The 15,093-nt window shown below is 43.2% G+C and overlaps 1 protein-coding gene across 5 annotated transcripts in view; it reads right to left on the bottom strand.

Annotated features, from left to right (window-relative positions):
- Window positions 1-3,052: 3,052 nt before the first annotated feature.
- The window catches only part of TEX14 (testis expressed 14, intercellular bridge forming factor), a 28,556-nt gene continuing 16,515 nt past the window's right edge, over window positions 3,053-15,093 (bottom strand). For 4 of the 5 annotated variants that reach the window (XM_048324542.1, XM_048324545.1, XM_048324546.1 and 1 more), the window contains 14 exons: window positions 14,956-15,056; window positions 14,570-14,683; window positions 14,416-14,442; window positions 14,126-14,216; window positions 13,340-13,430; window positions 12,172-12,234; window positions 11,008-11,132; window positions 10,098-10,288; window positions 8,800-8,851; window positions 8,239-8,310; window positions 5,731-5,848; window positions 5,450-5,545; window positions 4,234-4,297; window positions 3,053-4,059 (listed from right to left, as the gene is read on the bottom strand). In XM_048324542.1, the coding sequence (XP_048180499.1) occupies window positions 4,042-4,059; window positions 4,234-4,297; window positions 5,450-5,545; window positions 5,731-5,848; window positions 8,239-8,310; window positions 8,800-8,851; window positions 10,098-10,288; window positions 11,008-11,132; window positions 12,172-12,234; window positions 13,340-13,430; window positions 14,126-14,216; window positions 14,416-14,442; window positions 14,570-14,683; window positions 14,956-15,056 (1,223 nt within the window). In that variant the 3' untranslated portion in view covers window positions 3,053-4,041. The remainder of the gene's footprint in view (window positions 4,060-4,233; window positions 4,298-5,449; window positions 5,546-5,730; window positions 5,849-8,238; window positions 8,311-8,799; window positions 8,852-10,097; window positions 10,289-11,007; window positions 11,133-12,171; window positions 12,235-13,339; window positions 13,431-14,125; window positions 14,217-14,415; window positions 14,443-14,569; window positions 14,684-14,955; window positions 15,057-15,093) is intronic. The other variant, XM_048324544.1, reaches the window with a different exon arrangement.

The following is a 15,093-nucleotide window of genomic DNA, read 5'->3' as shown; positions in this document are numbered from 1 at the left end:
GGGGAAACAATTGGCAAAAGCATGGTTTTGTGAGGGAAACCATGGGTGAAAAAAGGGATTGGGAATACACTGGGGGTAATAGGACATAGGGTAAAAGGGAAAGGTGGGATTAGGAAAGGGAAACTGTAGGGGGGGCTTACAATGGAGATACTGTCTAACATGACTACGATTTTTTGCATATATACTGCCTTTTACAGGAACACCATCAGGCCCAGTGACCTGCGATGCTTGTAACCCTTTTCTCCCTAGTACAATATTAAATTCCACCACTTCTCCATCTCCCAAGCTTGGGATCCATTTTTCAGGGTTATTCTTTTTAATAGCAGTTCTATGCACAAATATGTCTTGCTGGTTGTCATACCTTGTTATAAAACCATAATTTTGCTTAACATTATACCATTTTACTATCCCTAAGGTCTTAGTTGCTATGATCTTTTCCTTTTTTCGAGTGGCTGCTGTTTTCTGTCTCGCTGCGTCTTTGCTCTCTCCTTCGGTCGCTCCCGTGTTGGAATTGTCGGGGCTGCTGGTGCCTGCGCGCTCTTCCCGGGGTCGCGTTCGGGGCTGCGCGGGCCGGGCCGGGCCACGCCGCTCAGTTCTCCGTGCGTCGCCTCCTCTGGTCGCAGCTTCGCTGCCGCTGCCGGGCGCTGCACACACGTCTCGGCCGGGCCCCCGAGCGACGACTCCCCCGCGCCCCGCTCCAGCGCGCGTCTCGGCCGGGCGCGGCTCCGTTCCACCGCCATCGCCGCCAGCCGCCGCCCGCGTGCCGCCCCTCTCGGTCGGGCGTTCACGGGGCTCGCTCCACCACGCACTGCACAGGACCGGGCGGGCACCGCCGGGTCCCGCCGCTCCCCGCTCCGCCACCGACACTGCGGCTCGCGTGGCTCCGCCCGCGCGCGGGAACTGCCTCGCTGCTGCTCTCAGAGCGCTCGGTGCACGTGGCCTGGGCCGCACGGTCCCTGCGCCACGCTTCCCTTCACCAGGACACAGCTGACATTGCTCAACAGTCTCGGTAACTAAATAATATTCACGAAAATATTCTTCCATCGGCATATATTTTGACTCCAGTATTAACTGTGTCCAAACGGTTTTCCAAAAGCCCTTGGTAAGAATTAAATCCCAAGAAACATAGAAAAAGTTCTTAAACAACCATGCCAGGAAGTGTTTCAGTTCTTTTTGAGCTTGAATCAAGCTAAAATTTACAAATCGTTGTTCAAGAATCATTTTAAGTTTAAGATAAATGTCCATATGCGGCTCTGAGAGCCAAGAGTCTTCCCACGGTTCCTCCATAGTTCAGATATGGAATAGCAAAGCAAAACCAAGAAGAGGAATCCAAAGTTTCCAGGGTTTACTCACACAAATCAGTCGCTTAGGGATCGGGGATCGTTCTGCTCACAAATCTCCACCATTTGTTGCAGTGGGGATCCTGCAACACGCATATATCAAACCAGGAGTCCCGTGGAAAGGAAATATATATATATAGACAGACAGATTCTTGCTAGCTGTTTCAGAGATGTTTATTTCTCCAGCCGCATGGCCGGAGCTCTGCCCAGGAACTGTTCCAGTCACGGGACCAAGGGTCCTTCTGCCCGCGCAGGGAACACAAACCAACCAATGGGAACGAGGCTGAGCAGGGGCAGCGAAACCCCGTGTCTGTGCCCTCAGGGCCCCTCTCCCAGGGCTACACGGCAGGGGAGGGACCCCAACACAAAAACAAAACAAAAATCCCCAAACCAGCCCAGTACAAAGGAATGAAACACGTTCGATGGAGCTTGGGGTGGAATTGAATTATCTTTATGATCCCCTCCGACCCAAACCATTCCATGATTCCATGACCTGGTGTGGGGGGACAGGACACCAATCCCCATCCCCGTGTCTCAGCCTCCCTCTCTCCTGCTGAGCACAACAGCTCAGCTCACAGGGCTCAGAGGGGAATTAGAACAGCTCAGTATCACTGTTTTAATTTAATTAATTGGGCTTTCATTCTCGGGGAAGCTGAAAAGCAGCATTAGATGGGCCCCTCTGATCTCCTCTGCTGTCTTGCACTGGTCCTTGTTTAATTGTTCCTGTTAATTACAGCTTTTGTGCCTTTGCTTTATGTTATCAGGATGATTTACATCCATGCTAAACTTAAATCTGGGAAAGTACAAGCAGCTGAGAAACTGAAATCTCTGTTGTGTTCTGGCCCCGATAAGGAGATCAGACAGGCTATGGGGCTACTTGAAAGGCCCTCCACCAACAGAAATAAAAATTCTGCACATTAAGATTAAAAAAAGATAGGGAGATGGTTCACAGTCTGCTCACCATTTGGTCCCACAGATAAAATAGAACAAGAAATGCAGGAAGCTGAGGAGATTTCACATGTTGCAGCCCAAAATGATGGATAATTCTGTGCGTGTGAAAACGCTCGTGTGCTGCTCTCCTCCACACTGCTGCAAGCCCCACAGGCTTTAGCTACTTTTTATTCAATTGAACAAGGCTGAAACACAACAAAAACACTGCCCAAAGTGAGAGGAAATGACCCTCAGTTCTGAGTCATGAGCCACCAAGGACAGGATCACACAATAAAAATTTGCAATTTAACTTTTGCACTCTGTCCCTGCAGGTAACACAGCCCCAGGGCCATGGGGAGCAGGATCTTGTTCCAGCAGCTCCTACCAGGAATAAAAATCCTTCTGCCTGGAGCACAAAAGTCCCACACAGAGAATCCAGGTTGGTACAAGCCTGGGTTAGAGAATATTAAACCTTTTTTTGGACAGAATTGTGTCACAGCCCGGGGCGAGGCCTGTTCTAGGCCTTGCTGTTATCCTGAGGCACCGTCACTGCCACAACAGGACAAACACATGAAAGATTTTTATTTTCTCTGATCTATCCTCAGAAAGCTCCCCCACCTCTGCAGCATCCTCCCTGGATACTGCAACTGGATTCTCTGTCAGCATCTGGTTGTATCATGGTCTGATGATGGGAAGCAGCGTTAAAAACAAGTAAAAAACCCAACAGAACAACCCCAAAAAAGAACCTCCCAAACCAGAAAAAAACCCACATGGCAGCACAATAACCTTGGAAACTTTTATTAGTGTTGCAAAACCAAATTAACAGGTACAGAACTGGAGCATTTCCTTGCAAAAACAGGAATGAAGATGCAAAACTTGGCACACCCAGATGTACAAAACCAGCTCAAATCCCTGTGTCTGTCACACAGGGAACAGGACAACTTTCACTCCTGCACCTGAACAGTATTTATCACAAGAAATGTTAAATATGAAGTTGCTGTGCCCATCAAAATTCTAATCCAAAACTCAATTATATCCAGGGATTTTTGGGTTTGTTTTTTTGGATGAGGCCTACCAAAAATGGGGTTGAATTAAACATCAGGTGTCTTCATAACAAGCACATTTTTTTCACATTCTTGTCTGATGCTGGCAGGGAACATATTGCTGCACTTGCAATCTCTGGAGAACACTGCCTTTTCCTCATTAGCTTTTTGCACAGCAATTAATCCCTTTAATCAGTCAAATCAGTTCAACACTAGATCACAAAAGCACTAAGTAAAGAGAAAACAAGAAATTACCTTGTTAAATTTAATGAGCAAGGAAAAACAGACACTACATGGGCTGTAACACTCCAGCATGGAAACATTTCAGTGCCTGAGCAGCACCAGCAGCCCACAGAACTACAATCATTTTGTCTTTAACGTGAAAACTGCATAATGCAACAGAGCAAGAAATTCTTTAGCTTCTGAAAAAGTGCACATGCAGAATAAAAACCAGTTTCATAAGGATGTGACAGTAAAAAACAGTTCACTTCTGCAACACTGACACTGCCTGGGCATGCAACAATGGCATAAAACCAGTACAAACCATATCAGAGCATAGAGCATTAGATTTTCTTCTGTACCTGCTGCTGTTAAAGGAAATCTGAGCTTTACAGGTACTTGTGTGGCCAAAAAGGGCTGTAATTCACAGACTAAACACTGTGCAAGCAGCAGCAAGCAGGTGATGTGTAGAACTTATTCACTCTGTGTTTTAATCATGGAGAGAGCTCTCATCCAAAACAATTATCCTGCAGGGGACAAAAAAAAAAAAAGGAAGGAAAAAAAGGTTATGCAGTTGTTTTTTTCTGATATAAAACTACCAGTTGAAGGGAATGGGACTTCATACTGCCTCTTTTTCATGGAAAACAGGAATGCAGCTCATGCAACACATAAATTTCAGTTTAACTCACAGAGAGCCTCACCTGAAGGGTGGAGCTGGAGCCAGCTGCTGCTGGGGGTGGGGTTTCTGATCCTCGGGGTGCTCGTCTAAAAAACAGGGAAATTCAGCTCAGAATGTGAAAGCCACACAACACTCCAGAGACAGCAAGTGAATCAAGTGCTACAGGTTTTTCTGCTTGATTCCTTCAGCCACATTTGGAATCAGAACCCAGCCCCAGCTCTGGTGCTCCTGGTGCATCCCACAGGAGCCTCATCATCATCAGAAACCAATCCTGATTTCCATCCCTGAAGCCCAATCCCAGCTCAGTGCTGAGGTCTGACAGAAAACAGGGGCACAGCTGCAAATGCTGTGCAATAACAAGCACACTGATGTCACCTCCCAGACTTCTACCTTTAAAAACTACCATCAATATTTCCAAAAGTCACCAGAGATTTGGGACATTTCAAACTTTGGGTGCATCCAGCAGCTCTACAGACCAAGAGCACCTGCTGAAGTCCCTGCACAGCTTCCTGGTGCTCTGCCTCCAGCCCAGGCTCTGCTCTCCTCTACTCCATTCTTCCTTTCAGCATCTTCTGGATCCTGCAGGCTTGCAGCCCTTGAATGACAGAGTTTTGTGTATCATCCTCATTTTTGTTTTTTTAACAGGATGAAACAGGAAATTCTGATGCCAAACACAAGAATGTCTTATGTTCCTTAGTGAGACAGAAGTTAGGGATGACTTATGGCCACTCACTGTGGAGCTGTTCAGAGTTCCTGGGCTCTGATCTTTAGTTCTAAGAGGAAAAAAGGTTATTTGGGATACAAATTTTTACCTTAAAATGATGTTTAAATGACTTCTGCCATGTTCTTCAAATTTCCTAATATACTGCCATGAAAGCAGAACCATTTTCACAAACTCTTCTTTATAAAGAGCTTTCATGATTCTGTTCTCTTAATGCACATTTTTTCTACCTCAGAAAATTCTCCCATTCTGTCAAATTATCTCTGGTTTCTGTGAAGACCAAGCCCTGCCTTCCAAACCTGTTGAAGTATTTGCTTTCTACCCACAGGAAACTGTATTAACAAAACATTATTTTCCCTCTCAGTTTAGTAGGTGAGTTCATACTGATGTCTCCAGGCAAGTTCCCTGACACTCTACTCCCTAAGGAGTCACAGCCCATTTTCTGAGAAGTGCTGCCCAGATCTGTACACACCACACAAAATAAACCCTTGAACACAAATATAAATTATCAGCTCACCCAAGAGTGAGTCCCCGAGGTTGTTCTTGGATCTCCCCATCTCCAGGAACTGCATGGAACATTCTTTCCAAAACATCATCGAGGCTGGAGTGAGCTCTGTTAAATAAAAGATTCAAAAGTGATGGTGACAAAGTTCATGCTGCAAATTTCCAAATAAAACAATCACAATTATCAGGGTATTTAAAGCTTTCTGTAAGCTTTGAAGCTTTGAATATGCTGAAAAGAAAATTTTACATCTTTGTAACTCAAAGCCAAACATGCCTTCCCATCCTTTTTCATACCTTTCTGTATCCTCTGCTAGATTAAATGACTCCTTAGTCCATAAACTCTGATTTGTCTTCTCATTTCTCTCAGATTCTTTTTCTGACTCTCTGTTTTCCATTTTAACTTGATCAGGAGCTATTCACATAAACAGCAAGATTTTAGTATCAAAGGAAGACAATAAAGACATTAAAATGTTGTTTTCTTTACTGCACTTGAGGAATTTCCAGTTGCCCACTTCTCAATCACTCTTTCCCCAGTGGCCTGATTTTCTGCCAGTTATACAAAATGCCATTATCTGCAGTCAAAGGTGGCCAGCAGAATAAATATTTCACTCCAACACATTTCCAGATTCACAGGACTCAACATTTTGTTTCCCACTGAAATCAAAAATGTATGTGGAAAGAAATCTTTAATCTTTCCCTTTCCAATCCCAGATATGGGAGAGAAATCAACGGGAAACCTGAGGATGGGAGCTTGGTTAGCCTATTTATCAAAATCCAGTGATTTCCCCTCAAAGACTGATTTATCAGCAAGTTCTGATCCCCACAGAAATTAGGGTTAGGGTTGGGTTGAGGGTTGAGAGAGTTAAAGACCCTACAGCTGCAGGAACACTGGGCTGGAAAGGGCATCCCATGGTGATCCAAGCAAGGCCCCAACATTGCTGCTCCTCCAACTTTCTGATCTGGAAATTCATGGTGATGGGGTTAGACTTAGGCTTAGCCTAACGGGGGATATTTCAGCCCCTTCTGCCGGGCTGAGATAAGCAGGAGGCACGAGGCTGCCACAACAAATGGGAGTCTGAAATAGCTGTGCTTTATGCAAAACCACAGTGACTGAGCAGCCAGCAAGAGCCTGCTGCAGTCCTCTCCACCTAAAAACAACAAGCTCCAGTGAACTTCCATCCTTCAGGATAAGATTTAACAAAGCTGTGGGATAACCAAACATGTGCCAGCATCATTCTCAAGTGACTGTGCTATTTAGCTTTTTACAGACTTAACTCATGTTCTGCCTTTTTTTTTGTCTTTTTTTTTTTTTTTACTGCTGCTCACTTTGTGACTCATTGAGGAGAAAAAAAAAGCACAGCCTATAAACATTTAGGCTTTCTGCTCCTCTGACACGACTTGTTGTACATCTAAAAATGATTCCCACTTAGCACCATTTGCATTTGCAGCAGCACAAAGATTCACCACTCTGCTGTCTTTGTAACAGAGCAGGAAATACAATATTCATTACCCCAGTGGAAGCTATTTTCTTACTCTGCGAAATCAGAGGCATCATCTCATGCTGGAGAATTAGGAACATTAACAGGTAGGGTGCACTGGCCACTTTCTGAACTGAATCACCCTCCCAGAATGGAAACTTCAGTGGTTTTGACATCACCTGCCCACCACCTCTCCTTCTGTGGGTGTTGTCACCTGTGTTTCAACACAGCCCAAGCTACAGTGGCATAATAAAAGCAGAAAATTAATTCTCATGGTTAGACCTGCAAACCTCCCACACCAGCTCCCTGTGGAGTTCAGAGGGAACGCACAGGGAAAGGCAGCAAACACTGGTGGGGGGGGACCAAGCTAAAAAGTGCAGTTTATTGTCACAGCTGAACACACAGTGACAAGGACTCAGAGTCATTTTGCAGCACAGCAAAAGGAATTTTCTATTTTTAATCTCTACATTGGGACTATTAGCAACAAACCATTCATTTGCACTCCAGAGTCTTGCAATCCCATCCCTTTCAAGTCTGGAGAGAGGGAATCTTGCTGCTTTAAGTGTTCTGTTAAAAACAGCATTATTTCCATATTGATCTTGGTTGGCTATACACTAAAGTACCAGATGACTTTATGCACCCAACTCTAGAGGAAAACCTGTACATGAGTTATAATTATTTTATTTATTAACCTACAAACTGCCCCTGACCATCATCAATGGCATCACTGATGATGCCAATCTCCACAGGTTCTTCTTTTGGTGAATGAGGAAATTAAAATAAGCTCAGGATGTGTCTGGGTGTCTCATTCCTGAGAGAGCTGCGGACATTTTAATTATCCCAATGTCTGGTGTTAATTTAGGAAGAGCTCAATGAGGAATAAGGAAAGCAAACTCTTCTCTAACACCCTCCCAGTGAAAAAAAAGGCAGAGTTTTTACACTTTCTGCCTGGAGATGTGAGTACAAAAAGAAATGTAAATCACTGAGCTCTGCACAGACACCCGGGGGGGTGCAGCTGCCTCCTCTAATGGGGAACATGAATTGCTCCAGGACACCTTTGAAAAATTCAGTGTACACCAAATTCCTCTCTGTGTTCAACTCCACCTGCACTCAGTGTGCTGTCAGCAGCAGCAAGGAACCACTCAGTGAAATGCAGAGGCTTCAAGAACTGCCAGTTATTTAAGCTGTTGATGCCCAACTTCCTAATCATTGACTGCAACTAATTTGGAAGCTCTTGTGTATTTTGGCAGTGAATTGTTTGGGAGAAATCCTGATTGAGCACAGCTGGAAAGCCTCCCACCGTTTGGGGTGAAGTGCCTCTTACCAATTTCATCCAGCAGCTCTTGGGCTGGTGAAGGCAGCTCATCAATGGTGGGGGGAGATGCCTCTGAGAGTGCTGAGACAGAGAAAAAAAGCATTCTAGTTAATTAGCAGTGATTAATCCTTAATAACTGTGACATAGGCTTACACTCTGATAGCATCTTGCTTACATATTTCGTTTAGCACGAGCCTGGCTCATTCACATTTTATCGAATTTCCTTAAGTAATTCCATAATGGAAAAATCATTTCGAGCCACACTCGTACATTCAGCTCTCAATGCTGTATCAGAATTTGGAGGCCAGGAATATTTACACTTCAAACAGAGGTTGATTTAGAGGCCAGAGTTCTTGGTCTGCAGGTGCAAACACAAAATCCACAACCCAATTAGCACCAGCAGTACGTGGTTGAGTGCAAAGCGATTTATCCCTCTAAAAAGTGACATCCAGGAGCAAAAAAAGAAGGGGAAAAAAAGGGAAAAATAATTAATAAACTGCAAAATTTCCTTTCAAGTCTGTTTCTCTTGAAAACAATTTATTTTGGCTGGGGTTGGGATAAAAGACTTACCAGGTGCCTGCCTGGTGTTTCTCAGGGATGAAGCAACTGGTGGCAACCCAACCTGTGTGAGATCAACCAGAACGAAACACAAGAAGGTAAATTGAAAAACTGCTGGCCTTCAATCCTCTCCTTCAACATTCTAAATCCAAAACGAGGTAGAACCTTCAATTAAAGCCTGAGCTGACCATTAAGTTTTAAACTAAGCTTTTCAATCTGTTCAGAATATGAACTAGAGTAAGATTGATGTGTCAAAAATTTTGCTTGGGCTGCTGTGCACCCCTATTTTAGCTTTAAGATACCATCAGCTACATAATCTTTATTTCAACGCTCTGAATGGACAGTTGGATGGGAATTTTCTGACTGGACAGTTCCAAGATTTCTTCAGTTCCCATTCTCTGCTTGGAATCTTTCATTATTAAAGCCAGGACAAAAATTAAAAGCCCCCCAAAATTAAAAATTTGTAACCAGAGGCAAATCCCCACTGCCCTCAGAATGGAAATATGCACTTAATTCTAGAATAAGATTTTGGACAAGAAGCGACACCATCGGCAGAGCCACTTAGGGCAGCTCTGCCTTGTAAATGAACTTAATGAATTCCAAGTGTTCTGGCCCAGGAGCAGCACGACACAGAGCTGCCTGTGCCAGGTCAGCCACACAACGAGCACTCCCTGCTGTCCTGCCCGAGCAAACTCTGATTTCATCTTTAAACGACAACCCCAGCAGTGAAAATAATAAGAAAGGTGAAAAGGCAATTATTTTATACAAAACTGTCTGCAAAGACAACTGAGATAATTCTGTGTGGCTCGGGAACACCTTCAGTGCCAAAAAGATCCCTGGAAATCACTGCAGTGACCTTGGAAACTCTGCACTCCAAAGGGAGGGGGTTTGACAGAACAGAGCTGATGAGATTGGGCACATTTGATGTGCAGGGAAAGGACAAACCCCTGATAAAAGGGCTCATTCAAGCCAAGCTTTTCACAGGTTTTTATCACTTCGCTGTTCTGGCATTCCAAAGGCTGGGAAAGGGCAATTCCTTACAGCCAGAGAAGGGATGGAGGGCAAGGAAGGGCCACTTGGAGAGCGGCCAACATTTATGAGCAAAAGGAGCCCAAATCTTTGTATAATCAGTGGCAGCACTGACTTTTATCATTTTATCAACAGAGCCACGATTCCAAAATACTCACAGCGACCCACAAGCATTTCTCTACTTGCATTTATTTTTAGGGAAAGTATTTTCAAAAATATTTTCAAGGAACATCAAACGAATATTTAAAGTAACTCATGGCACAAGTTATTTTCTGACTTACAGGCTCTTTCAGTCCAAATGGGCAAACTCTTGGAGTCACCACTGGAATTTCCATGCTCCTCTCCCCTTCATAGGCTGTGGTGAAAGTATTGAACACTGTGGAGGAGGTCTCTTGAGAGTCAGAAAAGGAAGAATCTGAGGAAAATTCATGGCAGTGTTTGTATTTCTCAAGGGCTAATGGAATTTTTTCTTCTAGAATTAAAAAAAAAAAAAGGAGAGAAAAAAAAGAAAAGACAGCGAAGCTGGAGAATTATTTTTGGAATTTTTGTATCTCTATCACATTTCAACAGAAGCAGAAAAAAGTTTAAAGGGAACAGGCACCTGCACAAGAAACTCTTGAGAAACTGTTACCCATAAAAGAGAAATCTGATAACCCAGGAGTTCCACCTCAGACAAAACTTTGCCAACTGAGAAATTTCAGCCACTGTTACACCAAATTAATGAAGCACAAATGTTAATTCATTACCCTTAAGCACTTCAGTTCAACAAACGTTTATCACCTTATTTAACTTCTTTTCCACACTCAAACCATACGGAGTGCTTATTAAATTGCCTTTAAAATGCTGAAATCCACAGGTATCAGTTCGAATTTCAATGATTTAAACAATTTCTGATTTATGAAGGCTGCCAAGTAAATATCTTCCAGAGACCTTTCAGGCAGGGTTTTTTTCAGCTGTGCCCATGTAAATTGTCCTTTAATTCAATGTCTTTGGACAATGAGATTTCAAACAGGAACAGCAGCATTTCTTGTGGTTACTCACTGCAAGCCTGACATTTCTGCACGGTGTGAGCGGAGCTTCCATGATTCACCTTGATGATTTGAACATCAAAAAGTCCTGGCAGAAAGGTCTGGCTGGCACAGAGAGGTGAAATCATTCCCTGTGAATCCTCTTTTCCCCTCCCTGCATTACCTGAGCCCAGGGGGGTGCTGACACTGGTGGGAGCGTGGCTCAGCCGAGGTGTTTTACACTCCACACCCCTCTGGAAGTTCTGCTCGCAGGGGATGCTGGACAAATCCTGAATATCTGCCACTGATCTGAATTATTGAGAGATGTTCTGACAGTTAGAATGGCCACTTCCTGCACCTGTGAATCACCAGATCCTGCTATTTTCAGAGTCTTGAAATTTTAATTTCGTGCAGTCTTATCTAGTTCACTGGAACGGAGGGAGATGTTCCCTTTGAAACTTCCCACAGGAATCTGGGAAGGCCCAAAATCACCATCTTCAGGAATGTTGCAGAGGCAGAAAAGGTTAATTATTTGCTTCCCCTTCCTTTCCAGGATTTCTTAAATAATTCTCCTATAGAACCAGCTCAGGAAGCTGCCTCCAGAAAGTGCAGGAAATACAAATGTGAACCAAAAGGTGGAAAAAACTCCCCAAAGCCAAGGGAAGTCCTTAAGGGTTAACAAAAATTAATGGGTCATTAATTAAGACTAAATCTAGGTCTTGAGAGCATTTAAAAGAACGACTCTGATAAAGTGAGAGTGCTGAAGATCTGCACAGGCACTGACACACACCCAAGTGACAAAAATGAAATCCAAATTAATCAAACCAACATTTTGGGGAGATACACCCTGGATTACATCGTCCTCAAAGAGCCATGAAAAGAACAGACACCTCCTGTAATCAGTAATTACATGCAAATCTCCATTAGCTGTAAAAATAAATTAACGTTATTAGTTGAGTCACAAACATATTCTGCTATTTTTTTTTTCCCTGAGAATCACAGGACTATTTCTGCAATAAAATTTATTTGGCTCCACACGAACTATTTGCTCTTTAAAGTGATTTTATTTCCCCATGCCATATGGAGAGAAGAAACGAGGAATCCTCACACTTTAATGGGAAGAAGCACAGACAGATTAACAACACGTTAATTACTTATGAATATGAAAATATTTCACACTAAGGACAACTCATTTACACCAATCTCACAACTTTTCACAGGAAAACACTCTCTCAATGCTCTGGGGCGTTTTCTCTTGGTCTGTCCCATCTCCCTGTCTTGCACCAACACAGAATTTTGCAGTTAATGACCAATTTGCTGAAGTTTTGCTATAAAATGTGGCTCTTACACATCTTTTTCTTGGCACTCTTCCTGTGGCTCCCACAGTGTTGCTTCTCGTGCTGCATCCACACTGAAATGAGGGAGGAAAGGTCATTTTCACCCTCAGAAAATGATGGAAATAGAAGGATTTGGTTTCCTTTCTCTCAGGAAGTTTATGCACTACCTTCTCTCTGAGGTAGACTGAAGCTTTTAAAACTTATTGCTTAAACATGGACAGCAGCAGGAGAAAAAAGTCATTTTCAAGAGATTATGGATTTGTTTTCAGTAAGGAGAAAACTTCTAATTGACATTTGCAGCTTCAGAACAAAGCTGAAAATAAACAAAACAAATCAAAATCTAGGAATACACATCACTCCATTGTTTCCTCATCCTTTGATCTGTCTCAGACTGTGCTGAGCCCACTCAAGGTCAAAGAGGATTAGGCAGATGCTCAGAGAGCAACATCCCCTCTGTCCTGCTAGCAAAAGTTCCTAAGTGAAGGGAGCAACCAAAACCATTCTTTTCTATCCCAAAGCCAAGTGATTTCCACTGCTGGTGCCTCCCTTTGGCCCAGGGAACTCAGCTCCTGTGAGGGGAGGAGGGAGCCCAGCACAGGGCTCTGCCCAAATATTCTCCATGCTGGTAAAATACAAAATTTACAGGACAAGAAACCTTTCTGTTTTTCAGAGGAGACAACCAAATCTCCAAGATTTCAGAGACTGCCAAATCTGATGTTACCCCCAGGCAAGATCCAGTGAACGTTCCTGCACTGGGCTGGGCTGATCCCACTGGAAGGGAGAAGGCAGGATCTTCGTTGCACTTGTGCTCCACAACCAAAGCACAACAAAATTAAAGCAGATGACTGAAGCCTTAATTTGAATTATCTTTGCTCTGTTTAAGGCTGTGGTTTATCAGTGGAAAAGGAATTCTGATACGTACATGGCTTTTTCCCCCTATTTTAGCTCCCTCATTAAGGCAAAAAACCCCCACCAAACTCTGCAAAAGACAAAAACCCCTTGAGACCAGTGAAAAACCCTTTCAGTATTTTCTTGGCAAGGAGCTGAGTTATGTAGATAATCATTAAAAACCACCACTGGCATCTCATTTGAATATTAGATATGTAAGCAGAATTAATGAAGAGAGCACACTTTATAAGCTAATTTATGCCTGGAGGAACAATGAAAATCAGTCTCTACCTGGCCACAGGCACTGGGCTCAGCTGATTCACTCCCAGCTTGTTACTGCCACAGCTCTGTGGGCTTGGGCTGCAGAAGGGTATTCTTCCTCCTGAATACAAATAACAAATGTTCCCTGTTACTGGCTTTTGCAAGTACAAAAGAAAACAACACAACTCATTGAGCAGGAAATTGCAACTTTATTAAAATTCTTTTTCTGGTTTTGTTTGAGTTCTTGCGACCCTTGTTGTTATCGAGAGACAAATGTGTTTTAAAGATGCATTTTCATAAACATGGCACAGCTGCCAGACAGTCACTGAAGCACTGGGGAATATCACAACATTTACAAATTCGAGCTAAAAGAGACAAGAGAGTAAGGAAACAACAATGACTCCTCCATTATTCTGCACACGCACTCTGTCAGCTCTCACTGTTTTTAAGCCCAAGATCCTCCCAGCAATGAGAATATTAATGTGTAAATACAACTCTAATTCAGTTTCCAGCTCCACAGCAAGTTGCATAAAAAGATTAAACTTAGCCCCAGGGTAAAAATAAAAAGGTTTCAAATAAGTTTTTGTTTTGGCTTTTTAACTGAAACACAGCAAGTACATAAACACTGCATCTGGAATTATTTCAAACCCAAATCCTGAGTGTCCTGAACTCTCCCAAAAATAATGAGGAATAAGAGATCAATTAAGCCTGAAGAATGAAGGTCCAGTCCTGTGACAGGAGAGCTGCTGGCAAAAATATCAATGCAACCACTCTGTGTCCCTGCCTCAGAAGTGCTTCAAGAAAAAGGACATTTACCTGGAGCCTGAATTCCTGATCCTGCATTTCCAGGTAATTTCTGTAAAAATCCTTCACAAATATCTTCTGCTTTGCCCTCAGTGTTTGAGGCCTGGAAAGGGAAAGGAATTAATTAAATTTTTGACACAGAAGCTGCAAAGGGCAGGACAACCCTCCCAGGATGATGTTCCCAACAATGAGAGTGAAGAGAGAAACTTTTCAGGAGGTCTTCAAACAGCCCAGACTGGATTTAAAAGTAATACAGAAAAGTTTTGCAGCTTCCAGAAATTAATGAAGATTAATTTGCTTACTCTTATCAAAATCTTTATTTGCAGGTCCTATTTCAAAAGAAAAGAATAACAATTAAAAAAAAATCTCTCATTTTCCTCAGCTCTCTTCAAACCACATGGGAGCACAATTAAACCACGTGTTGTGGAACTTATGTCCAAAAAATGTTATTTTTACCTCTGGTTCTGAACTTCCCTCAAGAGTAGGAGGAAGGAAATAATCAGGAGTGAAGAATTCTTCAGTGACATCAGGAGGTGAATTAAGGGAACAATGTAATTCCCTTGAACATCCCTGTGAAAGACATCACCTGAGACGATCCCAGTAACAAATACACACTTCAGCCAACAAAACACTGAAATTCTGAAATTCTATTTAATTTGTTCACTGACTTTCAACCCACCTCCTGCTCCTCGAATTACCTCGGCGGTTGACAGAACAGAACAACATAAAAAGGGGGAAGGAGGAGGGGAATTGTTACTCAGATCAGCACAGGATGCGACACCAGGCTAAACTTTTCCACGGATAAGCAGCTGCAACTAAATTCCTCGGGTTTCTGTACATACTCTAGAGAGATTCTCAGCTTGCTGAGGAAGGACTGAACTCTTATGAATGGCTGTTCCAGACTCTGCTTGTTCATCTGGTGCTGGGGACTGGCAGCTCCTCCCTAGGATGTCAGAATTGAATAAAATTATTAACCAAAA

The sequence above is a fragment of the Corvus hawaiiensis genome, chromosome 20 (assembly GCF_020740725.1).
Source record: "Corvus hawaiiensis isolate bCorHaw1 chromosome 20, bCorHaw1.pri.cur, whole genome shotgun sequence".
Classification (NCBI taxonomy): Eukaryota; Metazoa; Chordata; class Aves; order Passeriformes; family Corvidae; genus Corvus; species Corvus hawaiiensis.
This window is presented reverse-complemented; position numbering and strand designations above follow the sequence as displayed.